This window comes from Taudactylus pleione, unplaced genomic scaffold, assembly GCF_031769625.1.
Source record: "Taudactylus pleione unplaced genomic scaffold, aTauple2 ptg000609l, whole genome shotgun sequence".
NCBI classification, from domain to species: Eukaryota; Metazoa; Chordata; class Amphibia; order Anura; family Myobatrachidae; genus Taudactylus; species Taudactylus pleione.
This window is the reverse complement of record NW_028285011.1, coordinates 7,756,669-7,779,026: the sequence shown is the minus strand read 5'-3', so window position 1 is coordinate 7,779,026 and position 22,358 is coordinate 7,756,669. Positions and strand designations below refer to the sequence as shown.

The following is a 22,358-nucleotide window of genomic DNA, read 5'->3' as shown; positions in this document are numbered from 1 at the left end:
GTGCTGGGAGTACTGCAGACAAATGAAGATTTCTTTTCACTGTCTCTTTCTGCTACGGTGATAATTCAGATAGCTTGCTACCAGTAGTGAAAGCAAGGTGGTATGGGCTGGTATGGTGTACCATCAAGAAATTAGTATCCGGTACACCGTACCGCGCAATCACCTTACCATCGCAACGTCTCCTTTAGCTGCACGCGGCCGAGCACTGTGACTTGCTCGGTGGCATGACAGCTCCTCTATTTTTCCTTTGCTGCAGCCAGGGCTGCCGGGAGCACAATGCTGGCAACACAATATCACATTACACTCCAAGCTCTAGTGTGAAGAGGAGCTGAGCCGCCAGCCATACACTTCTAGTGGTACCCCTGCTTGGCTTTCAGGGGAAGGCTGCCAACTGAGGAAGAGGAGCGTGTAGCAGGCAGGCGAAGAAGGTAAGTTGGAGAAGGCTGCGGAGGGGGTTGGCTCTTGAGGTGACACAAGAGACTTGGGAGACATGTAGCAGGAGGCTGAAGTGATGGGGCAGGAGGCTGGAAAGACAGGAGGCTAGAGTGACATGGGGCAGAAGGCTGGAAGACATGTGGCAGGAGGCTGGAGAGACACAGGGGCAAGGATCTGGAGGAGACATGGGGCAGGAGATGACACTGAGGACACGAGTCTGGTTAAACCTCTGTTGTATGATGATGACATTGGTTATATTCTTACACAAACAGGAATCTTCCGGACCATGTGATCTCTTACATGAATAGTGAATACCGACTGAAGATGCTGTCTGGCCAGGGAGGATTATTTTCTTCAGAGTCTCCCTGTTGCAGAGAAACCACCATATAGGTATGGTGTAATTTTATTTAGTCCACACAAAAAAAACAGTATAATTTTTTATTTTTTTAAGGGGGGGCGCCAAAGGGACTTTTCACCCTGGGCTCTACTTGGACTAGAACCGACTGCTGGCTTCAGATTAACTGTAGTCAGCTTTTAAGATGCCTTATGCTTGCCTTTGTATGTAAGTAAGTTCCAATAATGAAAATCAAGTCACTAGTCTCAGACTTTCAGAATTGAATTGCATAGTATACCTGCTGTGAGAGGCTGTGCCAAATATATTAAAATTGCACATAGTACATGTGCTGGGGTGTTAGAATTGCAGAGAGAGAGTCCAAAGAACTGCAACCAGTGGTGTTTTAAGAGAGGAGAGGGCCCGTGTGCAGACTTAGGGCCTGATTCAGAGCCGGACGCAAGTGGCTGCTCGTTCGCTTCGAGCGATGTTTGCCCAACTGCGCATGCATACGGATCGTTATACGCATGCGCGAACCAGTCAGTGCGGCCGAAATTCATGTGCTCGCAAAATAGCGAATGCCTGATAATTTGAGTGACAGGATGAGGCGTATGTGGGTGGTAACAGGGGAAGGTGCTTGAAAACGGGGAGTGGAGATCCGATCGCAGGAGTGCTTAAAGGTCAAAACGGGCGTTTTATGGGTGTGCATAATTAAAACAGCAGCGTCATTGACCACGTCACTGGGTTTTTTTTTAGCAAGAACTGCTTGCAAAATTGTGGTAGCAAAAACCAACCACAAGAATAGCGAGCAGTTCATACGCTGGTCGATGTACTCGATTAATCTAATAAATAGCGGACATGACGTAGGATGCGAGCGGCCAGGGGGTGTAGTTTCCCAAAAAAGGACCGCAAGTTTTGTTCGCTCGTTCAGACCTAGAGGCGTGAACAGACCGCAAACAGCGAACGGTTCATTTGAATAGCCACCCCTATTTTCTGGACGAGCGAGCACAAATAGCGACCGGCTCTGAATCAGGCCCTTAGTGTAGGCCCCTTTTTCTCTGGCATTGCAGTAGATTCTGGCTTGGTGCCAGAAAATAGCGTCTGCACCCAGGGCCGGCCTCAGCCCAATTTGTTTGGTAAGCGAATATTTTTTTGGGCGCCCCTAGGGGTCCTATTGTGCACGCCAAAGGCACGCAAAATGAAAAAGATTAAGGGGGGCGTGGTCTAGTGTGAAAAGCCATACACATACCTAAACCATGTTCACATACGTATATAACTATGCAACTTCATATCTACACAAATGTATAAATAATTACTCTGTCTAATATGTATATACACACACAGGTTTCTTATGGGAACGAGACGTATAGATTACAAAAGCCCAGGAGTGCAGTGAAGGCATTAGGGACAAGGGCCCTCATTCAGAGCCGTACGCTCTGAGCAGAGCGCACGCTCTGAATGAGGGCCGCCCTCCATAATTATGGAGCGTCCTCCTGGACGCTCGTATAGCTGTGGGTCACCACCCACAGCCTATACGAGCGTGCAGTTTGATGGCCGCGATGGTCGTGACCATTACCACTGCGAGCCGGAGCCTGCGGTTGAGTTTTTCAACCGCAAGGCCCGGAGTGATTTTGGCTCTATCAGAGCCAAAATCACTCCCACTGTCCTTCGCTCGTCGCGTCTGGCGCATGCGCACGACGGAGCTCCCTCCGTCGTGCACACGCTCAAAGCAGACCATCGACCCTCTTGCGAGCGGACAGCCGCTCGCGAGTGGGTCTGAATCAGGCCCAAGGTTCACATGAAACCACATTCTATTGGGACAGAGTACTCCAGTTTGACAGCACAACTCGGCTTTTGATATGAACTGTCAGCCTGCACTCTACTGCTGTGCCAGCTTCCTGTATATCTTACAGCTCTCCAGGCTGGTAAAAGCTAGCATGGGTGTCAGTATACCCTGCCGAAAATTTACTCTCTCCCACAAAGCACTATGTCACCCCCAGTGATTGCTCTGAGTTAAAAAATTGTGGGTCCCAGGGACCCCTCACTCTAACAAATAGGGGGCCCACTACACTGTTTCTGGGTCCCGTCACATATAGGTGGGAGGGCTGGCATCAGTTGAGACAGTGCTGGGGGCAGGTAGCAGCTGGGGTAATGGGGGTTAAGGTCAAGCAGCAGTTGGGGTAAAGCGGGGGGTAAAGGCAGGAATAAGTTGGAGTAGACTTTGGGTTAGAGGGGAATAAGGGTAGGCAGAGCTGGCCGTAGGGAGGGGGCAGTTGCGTCAGCACTGGGTGTAGAGAGAGGGCAAGTGTAGATAGCAGTATGTGTGCAGTGGTTGTGTGTGCCGTATGTATGTGTGCAGTGATTGTGTGAGCAGTATGCAGGGCCGGACTGGGACTAAAAATAGGCATTTAAAGAGCACACAGGCCCACCTCACATCAGCATCTGGCTCCTGGCATAGACACCTCCCCTTACTATTCCCGACTCCTCCAACTTCATAGTCTATTCTCTTACATATATAATTGATATTAGAACAACATACAAGTACACATCATTCTCTGTATTAAAAATGTAATACCTACAACAGAGTTTAACATTCAGGGGATTCAAACATGTGCCATAGTCAGACATTACTGGTGTAGGTCACACAGAGAAAAGGGAAGGCATTTTCCTAAATGACCAATCCCTAGCTTAGCAGTTGTTCAGGATTAGATCGTGTTCACTGTAGGAAGTTTTTAGGGCAGGGGAGCTGAACGCAGAGGACACATCTCTGCACACCAAAGCAGAGCTGTAACTACACATTTTAACAAAAGGACGCATGTGCCGCAATCTACAGGTGAAGCAGGGAGAGCGACACGCGCCCAAAAATCCAGTTGTGCTCTCGCTGGAAAGGCGCGTAACCACATAATAGTACCCCCAATTCAAATTATGCCACACAGTAGTGCCTCTTAGTCACATTATTATCATGCTCTATTTCTATGGCAACCATATGTGTTCTGCAGCACCTTACAAAGTACATAAACAAATAAGTGAAAAAGAAACCAGTGACTTACAGTACAACAGAATACAGAACAAGTATATACTGCATTAGTGATCATAACGCTCAAGATAAGCAGCAGAGAGTCAGCAATCACGTTACATCACACAGTAGTGCCCCATAGTCAGGTAATGTCACACAGTAGTGTCCCTTCATCACATTACACCACATGGTAGTGTACCTTCGTCAAACTACACTGCACAGTAGTGTCCCTTATTCACGTTAGGTCAGTGTCCCTTTTTCACGTTACGTCACACAGTAGTGTCCCTTATTCACATTACACCACACAGTAGAGCCCATTCACGTTATGCCACCCAGAGCCCATTCACGTTATGCCACACAGTAGTAGTGCCCCTTATACATTATGCCATGCAGTAGTAGTGCCCCTTATACATTATGCTACACAGCAATGCCCCTTATATATTATGACACACACAATAATGCCCTTAAAACATATTATGCCACTCACAGTAATACCCTGGCATCTGCAGATGGCGTCTGTCAGCAGATCATGAGGTGTCCAAAGATGGCATCCAGTCCATTCAGCCAGCTTCTTGCCCGCGTCGCGCTTTTCATCCATCAGCCGGCTGCGTCTTGACATCACCGCGGCCGCACGTGACACTCCAGTGACTCCACCAGGTCCTCAGCATGGTGCCACCGAGCAATCCTGCAGGCAGCTCACAGAAGCTGTCAAAATGCTGTCCAGCCATTCCTCCCAGATTACTTCCGGGCCCAGCCCCCACTGCGCATCTCATAGCCAGCCACATCACTAAGTAATGACGTGGACCAGGGCCGGATTAAGACTTGTGGGTGCCTCGGGGCAACTAAATTGTGTGGGGCCCGGTCAATAAAATTGCCAGGGAGAAGGGAGAGAGAGAAAGAGAGGGAGTGGCCAGGCACTGCTAGCTTGCACAGAGTAGCCCACCCACCACACCAAGGGGAATTAAAATTGTGCACACTCACTTTGACAATGTGACTGCACACACGATTCACTGGGGTCTCTGCTGCAGTCTCAGATGGCATCCGTCTCTGAGCTGGCAACTCATGCAGTCCCAAAAAGGCGTCCAGGTCCAGTCCACTCAGGCTTCCCGCCCAGGCAGCGCTTTTTTATCCCTGAGCGCCTGGGATGCGTAATGACATCACCGCCGGTGCCGTGGGTGTCGCGCTACCTGTGCACCAGTCGGCCCCCGCCCCCTACACTCACAGAAGGCATGCCCCGCCCCCGCCGTGCATCAAACCCACCCAGGACGTCATGACGCCGCGTCATGACGCCGCCCGCTTACCCGGCAAGTTGCCAGCTCTCGGGAGCTTGATAAAGCTGGCCAATTCACACGACCGCCGCCAGCACAATGACGTCATGACGTCATTACGCTATGATGCAGCTGCGGCGTATGTAAACAACGGGATCCCCTGAACACTGCAGCGCCGGCCGGGTAAGCCTGCGCTCAGCGCTTCAGCCAAAATCGGCCCATCGGCCCTTCTGGCATTTGCCAGAAGTGCCCGATGGCCAGTTCGGCCCTGGCAGTATGTATGTGTGCAGTGATTGTGTGAGCAGTATGTACGTGTGCAGTGATTGTGTGTGCAGTATGTACGTGTGCAGTGATTGTGTGAGCAGTATGTACGTGTGCAGTGATTGTGTGTGCCATATGTATGTGTGCAGTGATTGTGTGTGCAGTATGTACGTGTGCAGTGATTGTGTGTGCAGTATGTACGTGTGCAGTGATTGTGTGAGCAGTATGTACGTGTGCAGTGATTGTGTGAGCAGTATGTACGTGTGCAGTGATTGTGTGAGCAGTATGTACGTGTGCAGTGATTGTGTGTGCAGTATGTACGTGTGCAGTGATTGTGTGTGCAGTATGTACGTGTGCAGTGATTGTGTGTGCCGTATGTACGTGTGCAGTGATTGTGTGTGCAGTATGTACGTGTACAGTGATTGTGTGAGCAGTATGTACGTGTGCAGTGATTGTGTGAGCAGTATGTACGTGTGCAGTGATTGTGTGAGCAGTATGTATGTGTGCAGTGATTGTGTGTGCAGTATGTACGTCTCCAGAGGACCTGTGGCCTAATAGGGCACTTTCCACCCCGCATCCCCTGAAAGGGTCCCTGTAAATGACATTCACAATGCTCCTACACCCAGTGGCTGCACAGTTCCCCCACCCCACATAGAAACACACACAAACACTTCCCTCTCCCTCCCCTACCTGACACGCTCACACCCAGGTCTTGTACTTACTTCTTCCTCAGCGCCAGAGTAGTGTGCGGCATCCCGGTGACAGCAGACGTGATCCCCTCATAGTAGCAGCAATGCTGCCCTCCCCTACGGAGCCCAGAGGAGTCGTGGGAGAGAGAGGCATGGGCAGTCTGCAGGCTCTGGGATAAATGGCAGCCCCGCCTCCCTCATGGCAGTGGTGGCCGACCAGCGATCTGTGAGAAGACAGGCAAGGTAGCCCGGTGACATCACAGCGGTCACATGACTAGGAGGCAGAGGCCTCAGGCGGCAATTGGTTAAGGAGATGCTGTCAGCCTTAGTGATTGGCTGGGGATGCTGTTGTTATTGACCGGCTGCAACATCCCCTCCCCGCCTTGCGTCTGCTGCCCGCTGCTGGCCCAAAAGCACCCCGCACCCGCTGGGCCCCTGCAAACGCCACAAACACGCATCCCCCACCGCACACACACCAACTGACGTCGCGCTAACATCAATGACAGCAGGCGCGCATCATCTCCTATCATTTTGGAGGAGTCTGTCAGTGTTCGCGGCGCCCTCTTCATTCTGGTGCTCTACGCAGCCGAGTACCCTCCGTATATGTCGGGCCGGCCCTGTCTGCACCTTATTCCTCGGAACATTTCTACCGCGCATCTGTGATTTTTGCTGCTCTGCTGCACCATCCCGGCACTGCAGAGCAGCACTCCAGAGACTGTGGAGAGGTAAGTATAACCATGGATGCAAGGTGTGCGCTCCCCTGGACCCAGGGGCCTGTGTGCACCGCACACCCTGTGCCCATTATAGATATGCCATTGGCTGCAACACAAAAGATATGAAAAAGCAATTCCACAGATGACATCTTTTATGTTGCAGCTCATTGCTCTGCTCTCTCTACAACTCCAAAACCCAAGCACACGTACTGTACTTGTGCAATTCTAACGCACGGACACGCCCTGTGACGCATGGCCATGTCCCTGATTTGTGACCACTCCTACTTTTGCACTAGGGGATTCTTTTTACCAATTGTTGATACAGGGTACCTGTAAGAGATTTGGGGGTCTATTTACTAAGCAGTGTTAGGAGACAGAGTGAAAAGTGATAAGGTGCCAGCCAATCAGCTCCCAACTGTCATCTCACAGGCTGTGTTTGAAAAATGACAGTTGGGAGCTGATTGGCTGGCACCTTATCACTTTCTTATCACTTTTCACTCTGTCTCCTAACACTGCTTAGTAAATAGACCCCTTTATTCTACTTGCATCACTGCTTGCATACGTGCACGTAGGGGGGGTTTCTGAGTACCCAGAAACCCCCCCTGCCTGCCGATCAGTAAGTGTAGTGCTTACCGCAGTGAGTGCGGTCCGCACTACACTGTAACAAGCACACCGCCGCCGGGTAGTACACTCGTACTACCCTGTGATGGTGTGTTTGATTTATCAGCCAATTAGAGTCAGACAGATAGATTCTCATTGGCTGCTGCGCCCACTGCCGGAGCCGGGCTGGAGCTCACTCATGAGCTCTACCTTCCGGCTCCCGCAGTGGGTGATGGGAGAGACGTCATGACGTCTCTCCCACGGTGCAGAGTGGACCGGGAGGACGGAGGAGCGGACAGCGGCAGGCCTGGGAATTCAGGTAAGTGTTTTTTTGTGTTTTGTCCTATATATGTAAGGGGCACTGCATAGGGGGACTACTACTGGGGGCACTGTATAAGGGGCACTGCATAGGGGGGCCACTACTGGGGGCACTGTATGGGGGGGACCACTACTGGGGGCACTGTATAGGGGGGGACCACTACTGTGGGTCACTGTATAAAGGGACCACTACTGGGGGCACTGTATATGGGGCACTGCATAAGGGGCACTGGCACTACTGGGGGTATTGCATAGGGGGACTACTACTGGGTGCACTACATAGGGGGGCACTGAATAAGGGGACCACTACTCGGGGCACTACTGAGGGGAGGGGCGTCTTTAATATATCATGCTGGCTGTATTTGCCTGCTACATTCATGTTTTCTAGTTGTCCCTCCCTCCCCTGTCATAGGCTGAGTGTTATATTTTAATGTAGTGGTCCTAAATCCTGTGTGAGCTCCTATCTATCTATCTTTGTGGCTGAAGGCCCCAATACATCAACAATTGATTGAAGCAATTGTGCAATTTGCAATCGATTGTGTATAAAAAATCTTTCCCTTTTTCAATCGATTGCAGAATTGCCACAATCGATTGAAAAAGGGAAAGATTTTTATACACGATCGCTTGCAAATTGCACAATTGCTGCAATCAATCTCTGATGTATGTGGGCCTTGAATGTGTTTTCATTGGTTCATTAACCAAGGATTTGGAAACCCCCCTTTCAAAATCCGCCGTTTTACACTGGCTTGCTACCTATATACCTGCTGCTAGTAGGTGGCAAGCCTATTTATGTATAAAGGAAAGGTTGTATTCCTGTAAACTTGTATTTTTAAAGGCTTTAAGAACATGCTTGGAACACCTGATTTTAATATTCACGAGTATAATGCCTAACAGCTTTTGGGAGGATTCTGTCGTATACCTGGAGTGACTGAATTAGCACATTAGTTTCTGCTTCTTTGATCCAGCAACGTTAAACTATGCAATATAAACTTTTGATTGAATGCAACTTTGAAATAATTGCTGAAGTGCCCAGGCTTTTTCTGTGTGTGCTTTTAGAAAACCCTACAACCACGCGTGCCCTTTCTGCCTAGTGGGCACAGGTCTATCCCTTGTTCGTGACATGACAAAGAATTGTGCATTATGGCATGCTGTTGTATTGGCTGCTAGCACAGCTGTCTGGCTCAGTGACTGTGAAACCAGGTCAGCCAGTGGTGTGTAGAGATTGTCAGCAGGCGGTGCCATATTATAGAGCATTTTATGGCTCATTTCTTGTGTGTTGTAAACAAAGCGCCACACGCAGGGGAGGAGCCCGTACTCAGTACATCATCCCTATTCCGCTGTCTGCACTTCGCCTGCTGCTGGGTCTGAAAGTGACTATTATTATTATTATATTGCTGCTCTGTTCAAGCCGGTTACCTGCACCAGCCTCCACGCCAATATAGATACCACACATACGGGGTCTGTATAAGAAACCGCAATACAGGTGGGTGGGAGGAGGTACGTTTACACTTATCAAGTATAACAAATACTCATTTGCAAAGTTGCATTTTCCATCACAATGAGATGTATGGAGGGTGCAGACAGATTTGTTAGGATACTCAGATAGCATCTACAATGCAGTGTGTAGTATTTCTAGTTGTCTCCTGATCGCTGCCAGATGCACGCCTGGGAATGTACAGAGCTGCTGCTGGGGCTGGGAGACAGGTCAGGCACAGAGCTAGGTGTGTCTGCTGTAGATGCATGCAAACTTTTATCAGAGGAATGGGAGGGAATGACCCGCTGACTCCCCGCTGTGGCGGCTGCAGTGCTAATGCGTTTCTTTCACAGACAGGAGCTGCTGCTGAGGGCTATTCTGGTGTCGGATCTCAGTCTGAGGAGGAAGGACAGACTTGTATTGCCGGGTTCCTGCATCCAACATGCCGATTGCTTCCAGCCTGACAGCCGCGCTCCTGCTCATCCTACTGGCTGCAGAGCCCTCGCCTGGCAGTGAGTATCGGAACTACTGGAGGGCACATGTGTTGCATAAGTCCCATGGTTTGCATTGGTTGGTAGTGACCCCCTAGGTGGATATGCATTTGCCAGAAACACCTTTCATCACCGCTATCTTCAGGGTTAGTGCTAAGCATGCGCCTCCTTGTCATGTAAATGTTTTGGAAGGTGAGAAAGCTGCTGTGTCAGCAGTCTCCATGATTGCTGCACCCACCCTGAAGCCTCTCAGCACATTTAGGAAACAAGTAAAGACAGCAAGAAAGTAGTCTCTGTTATGTCCTCTGAAGCAATACTGCAAATTAGGGGTTTTTAAAGGTCATTGACTTGATACTATTTAAGTTGCTTCATATGTTGCCCCACAAACATGTGACTTGTTAAGTGGTGCAGGAACAGAGGTACATCCGATGTACGAATAAATGGGGTTTTATTGCATGCAGCGAATAACTACAGATTGAAAGGGAGCAGTATGTTTTTCCTTTTTGACGATACACTTACAAAAATTATATTAAGCCACCTTTTAATTCCTTGCGGATGACAAATATAGTAAACGGCTATAGCAAATCTGTATTCCCACCAAATGTATTATTTAAGGTCTGTCCATAATTTGCATTGTAGAAAGTTCAGCGCAGAAGCCCCAAACTACGAGCTTTTCCTACTGGTGGTGTAGTATGCGCACGTTTGACTGCTACATCATCATTACTTTGGTTGGGACATACAGAGGAATATGTATATCTTTAATTTACACAAACCATAATTACATATCATTGATGATCATTTTGACAAAATGAAAAATACAGTCCCACTTTTTTTTCTTTAAGCAGCAAGTTAAGTACCATGTTAAGCAGTTTCATTTTTCCTAGCTGTCATCTTACAAATTGTTACTGCCTTTCCAAAATCTCTCTGGTGGGCAGACAAATCTGTTTGCCAGTGTCACAAACACACACAAACAATCTGACTGCAGATGTGGTAGAGGATTTTATATTGCAGACATGGCTCAGAGGAGTGTTCCAAAGCCTCTCTGTTCACTCATCTTGAACCATATAACTGTGGCTGCCATGGTAGTTACATAGCACTGTGGAACCTGTGCAAACTGTTAAATAATTTCTAGCAGCCTGGTGAAACAAACCAAAGAAAAATTGTAATTGCCATGGTTCTTCTTACAGCCTGTCAGTGATTTATTTTGAAAAAACAAAGCACTCATGCAATTTTTTTAAGTGATTCCTTTCTTAAAATGTGTATAACTGGAAATGTGTTCTTGGGTCTAATTATATTGATTATGCTTTTGTTGTTGTTGACTGCAGCAGTCCTATTGCCAGCTAGGGACGCTGCACAGTTTCTGCGCCACAGACAGAAGAGGGAGTATAATATTTTTGAAGAGACGAAGCAGGGACACTTAGAGCGGGAATGTGTAGAAGAAAAGTGCAGTAATGAAGAGGCTAGGGAAGTCTTTGAGAATAATCCAGAAACTGTAAGTATGGCTCCATTATAATGAATGTGTTAAACGACTGGAGAATGTAAATGTATACTGGTTGTTATTTGTATTACAAACACTATTTGTATCGCATCAATGGATTTCAAATAGAAGGCAAATAATATAAATAATAGCATAATGGTCAGCAGCTTGTCACTTACATTGTAACATTAAAGCTTCAGTCCTGTAGTGGTAGCAAATTATGGGCCTGATTCACTGCGGATCGCTATTGCGATCGAAGAGGCGATAACGCATGGAGGTCTGCTGCGAAAATATGCTAATGACTGCAATCTCAAAGCCGTCTCACAGCCAGCATAGAGACTCCCACTACCGCTATCTCACATCCGTAATACCGTGCAATCCTGCGTATACATCGGTAACATCGAGTCACATAGCCCGCTCACGCACATTTACAGCAGCTCTGACCTTACTCAGAAATTGCTAACCTCGTCGCACGCAGTGAGTACACAAGCTGCGTATGCCATCACTGTGGCTAATTTATGCACACCCATGCAACGGCGTTCAAACGGCCAGGCACGCCTGCGTTTTCCGACCACCAAACGCTGACCTCCCGTCACACACACTCTGTGATAGCTTTATTTCTGCGTGAGTGATCGCATACGCATGCACAATACTCACCATCGACCGATCTGCGTATGTTGTTGCAGTTGTGATCCGTGATGAATCAGGCCCTATGTTTTTTTGCCTTGAGTAAGAATTGAAATGTTGGTAGTAAGGCGCTACGGACCCCTTGTGGCGCCATATAAATAAAGTATAATAATAATAACAGTACAGCATTGTACATATTGATAAGTAAATGCCAACAGTTTCGGTGAGAACACACGTGGTTGCGGTGACTGATTAGGCTGTAGGTAGATGTTGAAGGATTCAGAATATTAAATATACATTGGAGCACTTTATGTTGTATTTCATACAGCAGTAACTCCATTCTATAATGAATTACATGTATTGGCAATGTAGGCTAAATAAATAAGCTGTCATGCTTATAAATCAGTTAATTATGCTTTTAGTGGTATTTTATATTATGTGGTCATTTATATTACGTTATACTGTCTGTTATTGTTCAGTCACTGGTATGACTTGGTGCTTACCACTCACTGTTATTTAATTTACTGACCAGCTTCATGGACTCAAACAATTGTCTTTTGTTCCTATGATTAAAAAATGGCACCACCAGAGCACATTGCCAGAGGCTGTCTGCACTTGGGTTACTTCTGACCTTTTCCATTAAAGACACAGATGTGGCCTCTTCCCAGGGTAGAGGTTGGAGAGTGGGGTCATCACCATTAGATTTATTGATTTCTATCTGTGTGTTCTTTTCATATCATCCATGAGGCAATTAGCTCCATGATTGATAAAATTGATTTCTATTTAGCTTGTTTTTCTATTTTATATTGCAATGTTAATTATTCTGGCCAAAGTGGCACCTTATCACTTTTCACTCTGACTCCTAACACTGCTTAGTAAATAGACCCCTAACAGTAGCAATAGTGTTTTCAATGTGGCTTGTAACTGCTGTCAGCATGGTGTCACTGGCTGATGAAGGTGGCCAGACAAGATTAGGTGTGGTCAGCTGGACAAATCTAATTTACACTGTGTATACATAAAATAAATACATGTGTTCTGCCAATAACTAAATGGGAATTATTTTAATCTATGTATATTTAGGATGGGAGGCCGAAAAAAACTTCCAAAATAAATAGAAGCTAATGAAACACTGGGCAGCCGGCATTTCTGTAGCCCTAGTTTTTATCCTTTGTAGTCTGTTTCAGAGGTAGCTCCATGCAGTGGACGCATGTCGTCATACTATTTGAGAGGAGGTGGGTCTTCCTGTATTTGAGTTCAGCCATCTCTACCATGTCTATGTGTAAGAAAGATTGAAGTGTAGGAGACAAGGCCAACATCAGACATCTAAATGTTTACAGCATAGAGACAAAGGATGTTCTGTAAACACACTGCTACAGTTAGTTTGTATTTTATTAATTTTGTTTGCCAATTTGTCATGGGAAAATAAAATTAAGCTATTTATCTTCTATTTGCACAGTTAGGAAATCATATTATTTATAAGTTATTCAGCTCATGTTGCTCTAATTCAGAACTAATTTAGTAACTGTTTCTGTCCACTCAGAGCGATTCTCACGTAGATTGTGAAAATTGTGGAAGTTATTTGCTGTTATTTATAAAGCTGAGTAGATGCCTTTTTAGATTCACTACATTTGTGTTTTTAGGATATTGTTATATAAAACATATTGTCAAAGACATTATTTAGGGCATTGTCTACAAAATTTCTTTGCCAAAAGTAATGCTTTTTTTTTTTTTTTTTCTTTTTAAGTCTCTGGATGTGCTGCAAGTTATTGTGATATCCACTGATGGTAATTAAAATTGCATATGCACTTTATATATTATTTAGTCATATTGATTATAACCTGCTCAGATGCAGCACTCAGATGCTGGTTTATGAGTCCTCATTTCCTGATCTGAGCCAATTTGGATAACAATGATTTTCAGCTGCTGTCCAAGGGATAACTGAAACATACTGTCATTTTTCTTCTTGAAAGAACAGTAACATCAGAGCTGGCTTTATTCAACAAAGGATGCAAAGCCTGGCATAATTATCAGCTCACAGGTAGTCTTTACATAACACTCTTTTGGCATTTTTCCTGGGATGGCACTACCTAACTGCATGCCAATTGTCGGTTGACTATGGGCTTGATTCAGAGATGTTTGTTAATACAATTGCATCTGCGATTTCCCCCGGATCACAGCTGTGAAAATAGGCTAACGTTTCCAAAGCTTACCCAAGCATAGGGATGCCCACTGCTGCCTTCTCATACCCGTCCAACGACCTGCAATAACGTACCATCGACACACATCAAGTTGTCGCGCAGCATGCAAGTCAATTCTGACCAGCCGCAAACACTGCAGCTCACCTGACGCACAGAGAGCTCTCATGTTGTGAAGGAGATCGCAATGGCTAATTTATGTACGCCCATGAAACTGCGTTTAAATGGTCAGACGCGCCTGCGTTTGCCTAACCACCCCCTGGAAGACACAGCTGGGGTTGTTCTTTTGATTAAACTCTCAAAATGAAGAAAGTTTACTGTTTGTATTTTGTTCACCCATTTCAGTTTGTTGGGTTCGGATGCAGAGTTGAATTCACGCATGTGGGTGACAATATGCAAGTCGTTCTGTGCATGCAGTGCAACTATGAACGAGTTGCAAAAGCACCAATGCCTCTAGCTTATTACGTAATCAAGTGACAAGTCTATATAGTTTTTAAAAGAAAAAAAAAAAAGGACCTGGTGGGTGGAAATGTTTGTTTACATCTCAATCTATTTTGGTTTGCAAACAATGGTGCTTTAGAGCAAAGCTGTTGCCCAAATAAGAATGTTTCCTCTGAACCTAATGCTGGGTACACACTGACAGATACAATATATCTGCTGCACGTCAGCCAGTGAGTACCCACGATATGTCTGCAGACATATCTGTCCACCAGCAGGTGTGTGCGGGCGGTCAGCAGACCGCCCGTGTACGTACACACACGCAGCCGCGAGGAGGGGGGCAGGACACGCAAAAGCAGATGATGGCCGTTCATTGTGTATGAACGACCATCATCTGCAGATATATCTGTCAGGTGTGTGCCCACCTTTACTCTGCGTGATGATTTCCTTTTCCTCTTTGGTCTGAGATTACAGTGTGTATCTGATTAGTGATCCTACTGCTGGGCTGCATTTGACGTCTTTGTTTTCCAAACTTTCAGTAGTGATTGTTTACCCACTTTTTACTTTCTTTTTGATTAAACGATAGCGCGGCGGAAACAGCGTCTCGCCAGGCAGGTAGATTGGAGAATGCCCAGTCTTGCAACTAAACACCATGTTTAAGGCGCGAGAATGAGCATTCTCCGATATAACAGTGACCTGAATTGAATTGCTCCGGGAGCTCCGTCACCCACTCCACCCCACAAGCCACCAGGATATCACATTTGTAACTTATGATGATGACGATGATCAGCTTTATTTTTTTTTTTACTCTTTTCGAGTCCGGGCCTACTTTTATATCCCTGCTTTATATATACCTGTTTTTCCAGTCAGACACTTCATGACAGTATGTTATCTAAAAATGTATGTCTTTAATAAATAATAATCCATTTTCACTGGGTATTTGAATTTGTAAGGGTGGTACTGGCGGTTGTGGTATTATACTGGGCAGCACTCAATGGAAGGTAAGTTGCAGCTTGAACTCGCCATAGAAGTGTGATCTTTAGATCACTATCAGTATTTCATTCAGTCAGTAGTTACATATTGGCTTCAAACAGGCACTTGCCAGAGCTTGATGTATTTTTGGTCTGTCCTGTGTTTGTTGAAGTCAGTGCTTTGAGTTGTGACAATGACATTGTGTTCCTCATAGTGGTCTACGGATCTCTCTTGAGGTTTGTTTAGTGTGGGCCTGATGCAGAGTTGCATGCAAAGTGGGCATATATGTGATTTTCTGTGCTGCGCATGGGTCCTAGTGTGACTAAGGTGTACACATGCATCTATGCGGCTCTACATGCCATTCAGAGTAACAGGGAAGTCACCACTTGCGACTTACTGGGTTTAACTGGGTGGCAACGGTGCATTCGCAACTTAGCATGAGTTTACTGTTGGCATGTATACATAAATGCGGACTATTCATGGGTAAAGATCCATCGATCTAGGACAGGGCTCGTGCATATGCATGGTGATGGTGATAACTGTTGTTCTAACCGGGATATAGGTGATATCTCGGCAGTTGGGATGCCGGCACACAGAATCCCGACACCAGTTAAAATACCGGTGCCGGCATTCCTGATGGTAAGCATTGGAGTTAGGGGGAGGGTTGGGGTTATGCTGCAGAGAGAGTTATGCTTAGGCTGTGGGGGGAGGGTTAAGCTGTAGGGGATAGGTTTATGCTGCGGGGAGGGTTAGGGTACTCACTGGCAGGTGTCTGTATCCTAACTCAGTCTGGATACCGGCGTCGGGATTCCCGTACCCAACCCGTTCTAACCGGATGTATAGTGGCGTTGCAGCCACAAAGCTGTGATCTACTCTGATAGGCAGGGCAGGGTACCACACACAGTGGTTTTGTGATTACTCCGATGTATGTGACATGAAGATTTATTGTGTTTTGTTTTTTTATATTATGTTTATCAACATCTGTGGCATTCAGAATATATAAATGTTGTACAGGCTTTTAGTAGTACAAATGCTAGAGTTGTCATGCTTGGGTGGCACCTTATGGCACTCAATTGTCCATTGTGCAAAAATATACATTTTAAGAATTGTTCTGCTGATTGCTTATTACAATTAGAAATGCTTACAATAATCTTGGATTTATTAGTTTTCATCAGTAGGACACCAGTTTGCATAGAGTAAAATACATGATGATGGTGACCGCTTTAAGTTCTTGTTTCCTTGTTTTTCACAGATAGGGATTTTTTACAGTGCAGTATTGTTACTGATTATTTACTGTTAAGTACTGTTGAATAAACACTGCTTTTTGCAATATTTCTTCAATAGCCAATTCTTGACCTGTGCCAGATCTAGAGTGACAATGAACATTCCTGCATATTTACTAGCAGAGCTGTGTTCTGCCGTGTGCTGCTGTTCCTGTACGCTGTAGATTTCAGAGTCTGTACAATGCTATTGATTTACACTAGGTAATTAATGTTGTGCCTAGGATAATTACTATTTTCTGCATAGTAATGCTGTCAATACTGCTTCTGCTGACCTACTGTATGAGTTACATTACACAAGGTCTAAAACACAACTTATTTAGAATGTAATGCAGTAGCTGGTCTGGCAATCACTTGCATTGCAGTGAGTAATTATATTAAGGGATTTTGCTCCAGGAATTACAGTGTAATCATATGTTGGACCATTTTTCCAGTTATTTTCTGATAGACTATGCCTTGCTTATTAACAGCTGCACAGAATGTAGTTTTTCTTCCAAATTTCTAAGCTGATCCTTGCACACTACTCAGTTCTGTTCACAAACAATGTATCAGTCATGGCTTATATACAGGGCCTGTCATTCACTTATTGGTCTTGGACAGCTACGTTATTGGCTGTTACATGCTCAGGGCACTAATTGGGCCTTTGAGATATTGATACTACTGTAACCGTTCAGTTTAGGTCCCACAGATGTTTTCACTGCGGCTCAACAGCTTTCAATTATATTATCCAAAGTTGGGCAAATTAAATAGAAGGCGAGAAAAGATCTGTGCTGTCAGTCGGGATAGCTGCTGTCCAAGCTCTAGCTACCACTTCTAATTCATTTGCATCCATTGTAAAAGAAATCTGACAAAAGGCAGCTTATGTGAGTGCTGGAGGAACACAAAACCATTACAATCCTGACTTTCTTCACAGCCATCGTTTAGGACAATTGCTGTACACAAGCTCTTTGTACTATGTTTAAATGTGAAATTTAAGTTGACATTACCCTTAACGGGGTTGCACTCTGCCAAGATTGTGCACAATACATGACTACATTTTTCCAATTTGATTATCGGTAGTAATAATTAACTTGGAGACAACAATTGTTTAAGTGTATAGCCAGCCGCTTCTATCAGAAGACAAATTACACCACTGTTCATTTTAGCACAGGGTTATTTTTTACTGCCAAGTATAAGCTGTGTATATTATTATGCTGTGATACAGGTTTGAACTTTGATAGCAATACATAGTGCTATGAGCAGTATGTTTAGTGTGGCACATTTTATTCTTCAGACCTATGGTACAATCTGCAAGGTGTTTGTATGTTTTACATGGGATTCCTGTGAGTGCTACAACTTAGGGCCTGATTCAGAGCCGGACGCTCTGACCAGAGCGCTCGCTCTGAATCAGTGCCCCCCTACCTAAAAATGGAGCGGCCTCTTGGACGCTCGCATAGCTGTGGGTTACCACGCACAGCTATAGCGAGCGTCCATGATGATGGTCGCGATGGTCAAGACCATCGCGACCATCGGGCTTGCGACGAGACCCTGCGGTAGGATCTCGCTGCCGCAAGCCCTGGAGTGATTTTGGCTCTATCAGAGCCAAAATCACTCCCACTGAAATCACTAGTGATGTCAGTGGGGCTGGACCCAGACGGTAGGCGTTCCCATGGGAACGCCTCCGTCTGGCAGCCACGCCCCCGGCACGCCCACCAAAGGGGGCGTGCTGTCACTCACCATCGACAGCATGCCCCCTATGGTGCGAGACCCCGAGCGACTGCTTCCTCGTCGCTCGCCGGGTCTCGCGCATGCGCACGACGGAGCTCCCTCCGTCATGCGCATTCGGGCAACATCGGCCTGCTTGCGAGCGTCCTGCGCTCGCGAGCGGGTCTGAATCAGCCCCTTAGTTCCATAACCAAAGAATAAAGGTGCATACATATGTAACGATTTTGTAACCAACGATTTTCTGTTAGATTATCTGTCAGATTTTCCCTTGAAAAAGTGAACGATTTTTTGAAGTGTAATGAACGATTTTTACAACGATGAACGAAAAATGTTCCTTCCCTTAATGAAAATCGTTATGTTGGACAGTCTGAAATGGATGATAAACTACAAACGGGAGCGCGCTTGAACGATTATCGTTCATCGTTATAACTCAGAAACTGAACAATTTTTTTAACGATAACGACATCATTAACGACAAATCGTTCAAAAAATCGTTACGTGTGTATGCACCTTTATTGTTAGGCTAATTCGATGTTGAGTAAACTGGCTCTAACATCCATATCACATGTATACAAACATGGACATAAAGCTAGAGTATAAGCTACACGGGACTGATACACACAATTGTAAACCGCTGCAGAATATGTTGGCACCATACACTGTGAATAACAAGAAGTCAGCAAATAGGCACTAAGTTGCTGATTGTGTGTGAAATATACGATAATGATGTGCAAAGAAAACCACCCAAACCTCTTCACTTGTAGATATTTACTGAAGGTTTTACAGCCATTCAACATTTTGGGCATTTTGAGAAAAATCTTTACAAAATTATTTTTATTTGAAAAACTGTTGTCATACATCTTACATTATTTTGCATATCTATGCCAATGTAAGGAGCTCATTTATCAACAAGTTTTATCATACCCAGTGAGTTTTAAAACTCGTTGCGTATGATAGAGCTACAGCCAATTAACTCCTAACTGTCATTTGTTTGAAAAATGACAGTTAGGAACTGTTTGGCTTGAGCACCATTTATTATATGCAACGAGTTTTCAAATTCATTGCATATGATAAAACTGCTTGATATATGGGCCCCCAAATGTTTATTCTGATCAGTATGTCGCACAAAACCTTAGCATTCTTATATTCAAGCCAATAGCATGTGTCACAGGGTTGTGTAACCATTCAGCCAAGCTTTTCTGATTCTAGAATTCTGGTTACAATGCATAAATGGTGCCTTTATTTAGAATGAGAGTTCATCTGCTCATTCTTTGTTGCTTGTTCATTGCTTTAAACTAGGGATGTGCAGGTTCTCATAAGTTCGAGTTTGCACGGCGAGTTTGGATTTTTCCTTCCAAAAATTGGTTCTCAGAAAGAGGCAAAACGTCTTCTTTCATGGACAAACTTCATCTTCCATGGACTTTTGTCCATGGAAGATGACGTTTTGCCTCTTTCTGAGACCCGATTTTTGGAGGGAAAAATCCGACTCTGCATGCAAACTCGAACCTATCCGAGCCTGCACATCCCTACTTTAAACAAATGCAAGTGTCAATGGAGCTTTCTATTGAATCTGTTCTCCTCTACAACATCTCTACCATAGCCCAGAACAAAATTACAACTATTGCCTGTAACCAAATTTTGTTTTAATAAAAAAATAAAAAATGTAAATCTGTAAAACTTGTTTTCAGTATATCATCATCATCACCACTATTGTCTTCATAATAATATTGATTGACTGACTGCTATTGTTACTTCCTGTCATTTAGCTGTATAGAGGGCTTAATGGTTTTCTCCGTACTGTGTCTTTTGAATATATTTGTTGTTTGTGTGGACTACAGTAATTTACCTGTACAGCGTCATGGACATTTTTGTGGCGCCATATAAATAAGCGATAATAGCATTTCTTATACGAGCGTTACTTGGTTCCATACCATCTAAAATTTAAAAACATGCATTTTATTGCTTATCTTACTTAAAAGGGTATCCAGAATATCATAAAAAATAGGTTTCATTATGTACATGTTTGAGACATACACTTGTTACTGTTTGTGTGCACACGTGAGGGATCTCTCCTCCGATAACTCGTCTAAATCATCGATGATGTTAGGTGATAAATGTCATACACGCAGACCTGATCGCCAAAAATTCCCACATGTAATTACTGTGAGGAGCTCTGTTAATCCTTTTAAGAACATTAATGCCTGGGCAGTGTGAGGAAAGCTGGGGGGGAATACTGAAAGTCCATTTTGTATATTTTGGACATGCAGGAAAACCATAAGAATTACGGATAACAGAGCCTTTAACTGTGTCTATTAAAATACATCCTGTAGAATTTGTGCCAACACCTAAAACGATTGTTTTGTTTTGTTTTTTTCTATAGGACTATTTCTACCCCAGATATTTAGGTAAGTGTGTTGGTTGTGTTTACCTATAAAATTATTAATGTTTCATATTAAACTGTGAATTGCTCTCCCAGAAAGTCAAACCTAAGGAAAATGTATTGTAATTCAGGGCCCGATTCAGAGATGGATACAGTCTACGTTTAGCGATTATCGCTAATGCGCATGCCCGAAAAGTCCTGTAAACCCCTAGGGCGCATGCATACCACGAAGTGTACTTAGAGACCACTGCTGCGTATGGAATAGCTCCCATTTGAGACAGTGTCAGAAAGCCATTGGTGGCTGCTGGTAGGTGACGGGGAGGTGGCATGAAAAGATCGTAAAAATACAGTCTCATGGGCCTTTTCTGGGAGTTTCAATGTGTCAGTGAACACGGCTGCATTCCTAAATGCTAAGCCGCAGCCACAGAGGCCATGTTTAGAGAAAGTTCAAAAGGAGACACTGGGCCAGCTATATAGGGCATCGTGTCTATGGTGATCGCAATGGTGCACCAATAGTGGAGAGCTTGAGTCCACCAGAGAATTTTCACTGTCCACGGACATTGAAAGTGGGTGTGTCAGGGTTTTCACTGTCCAGCGTGTGCACTTACACAGGGGATAGGGTGAAACTACCATTTACATATTATTCTGTGAATGTGAAATAAACTGCAGCCATGCATGCATTAGCGTCCACTCCTGAATCAGGCCCTCATTGTGGTCATAGACCATACAGGAGTAGAGGGAGAATTACACTTCGAGACTTAACAGCTTTCTATTTTTTATATAAAATTATCTGACATAGGATTTTAATCTATCTGGTGTGTGTTCCATTCTTCTTCAGGATCCACAGGGATAGCATGGGATATTGTGGTTGGACAGATCCAGGCACCAAACAGATAAAGCTTTCAGCTCCCAGGATGCCTCGGGTCCTCCTCCATATATACCCCGCCCCTAGTCACAGGCATTCAGTTGTTCGTTTGGTGCGGCAGGTTTCAGACGCACCCTTATAATAGGGGACTGCTCAGGCAGTCCTAAGCTTTTATTTTATGTTTTATTTTATTTCTATGTTTTTGGGTTAGCAGTACTGAGCGTCTGAACTAAGATGCATGTACTGCGACTCAGTCTACCTCCGCCAGGCCACAACACCAGTAACAGGACTGGTGAATCCGGCGGGTCTCGGCTGAGCTTGCTAGCAGCGTTGCTGGGACCCGGAATGCAACCGGACACACGGAGATGTCAGGTAAGGCGATTGCTCACTTACGGGGAATCGCGCGCAGCAGTCCTTGCTTCCCGCACCGAGTGACACTGGAAGCCACTGCAGTCAGGGCCCGGGAGCGTCCGCGTCGTTACTAGAACGCCGGGGCCTTATCGTCTGACGCCGGGGATCGGCAGCAGACGCAATTCTGCTGCCATGAGGCCAGCGTACCTGGGTGGTTGATGCAGCTTAGGGAAGGTAGGTGCTCTACCGGCAGCTCCTCCCCTGACCCAGACGCAGTCCATACAAAGGGTTTTGCACATCTGGGTTGCTCCGCATACCCTCCAAGTGTATGAGATGCTCACGGTCCACTATCTGTGCGCTGCTGTTGGTGTTGGTCTCAGGAGGGTTTGGTACAGTTTCCATGTATACCTCTCCCTTGGTTAAGGTATATATTTCTCTATATATCCTACCATTCCTGGTGTGTTTGTAGTTTA

At 45.3% G+C, this 22,358-nt stretch overlaps 1 protein-coding gene across 7 annotated transcripts in view; it reads left to right on the top strand.

Annotated features, from left to right (window-relative positions):
- The first annotated feature begins 8,874 nt into the window (after positions 1-8,874).
- Positions 8,875-22,358, top strand: part of GAS6 (growth arrest specific 6) — a 70,581-nt gene continuing 57,097 nt past the window's right edge. Inside the window, exons 1-4 of one of the 7 annotated variants that reach the window (XM_088454140.1) lie at positions 8,875-9,114; positions 9,459-9,617; positions 10,925-11,088; positions 20,670-20,694. In XM_088454140.1, the coding sequence (XP_088310266.1) occupies positions 9,548-9,617; positions 10,925-11,088; positions 20,670-20,694 (259 nt within the window). In that variant the 5' untranslated portion in view covers positions 8,875-9,114; positions 9,459-9,547. Of the gene's footprint in view, positions 9,129-9,311; positions 9,336-9,458; positions 9,618-10,921; positions 11,089-20,669; positions 20,695-22,358 lie in introns of those variants that run through there. The other 6 variants (XM_088454138.1, XM_088454137.1, XM_088454136.1 and 3 more) reach the window with 6 other exon arrangements.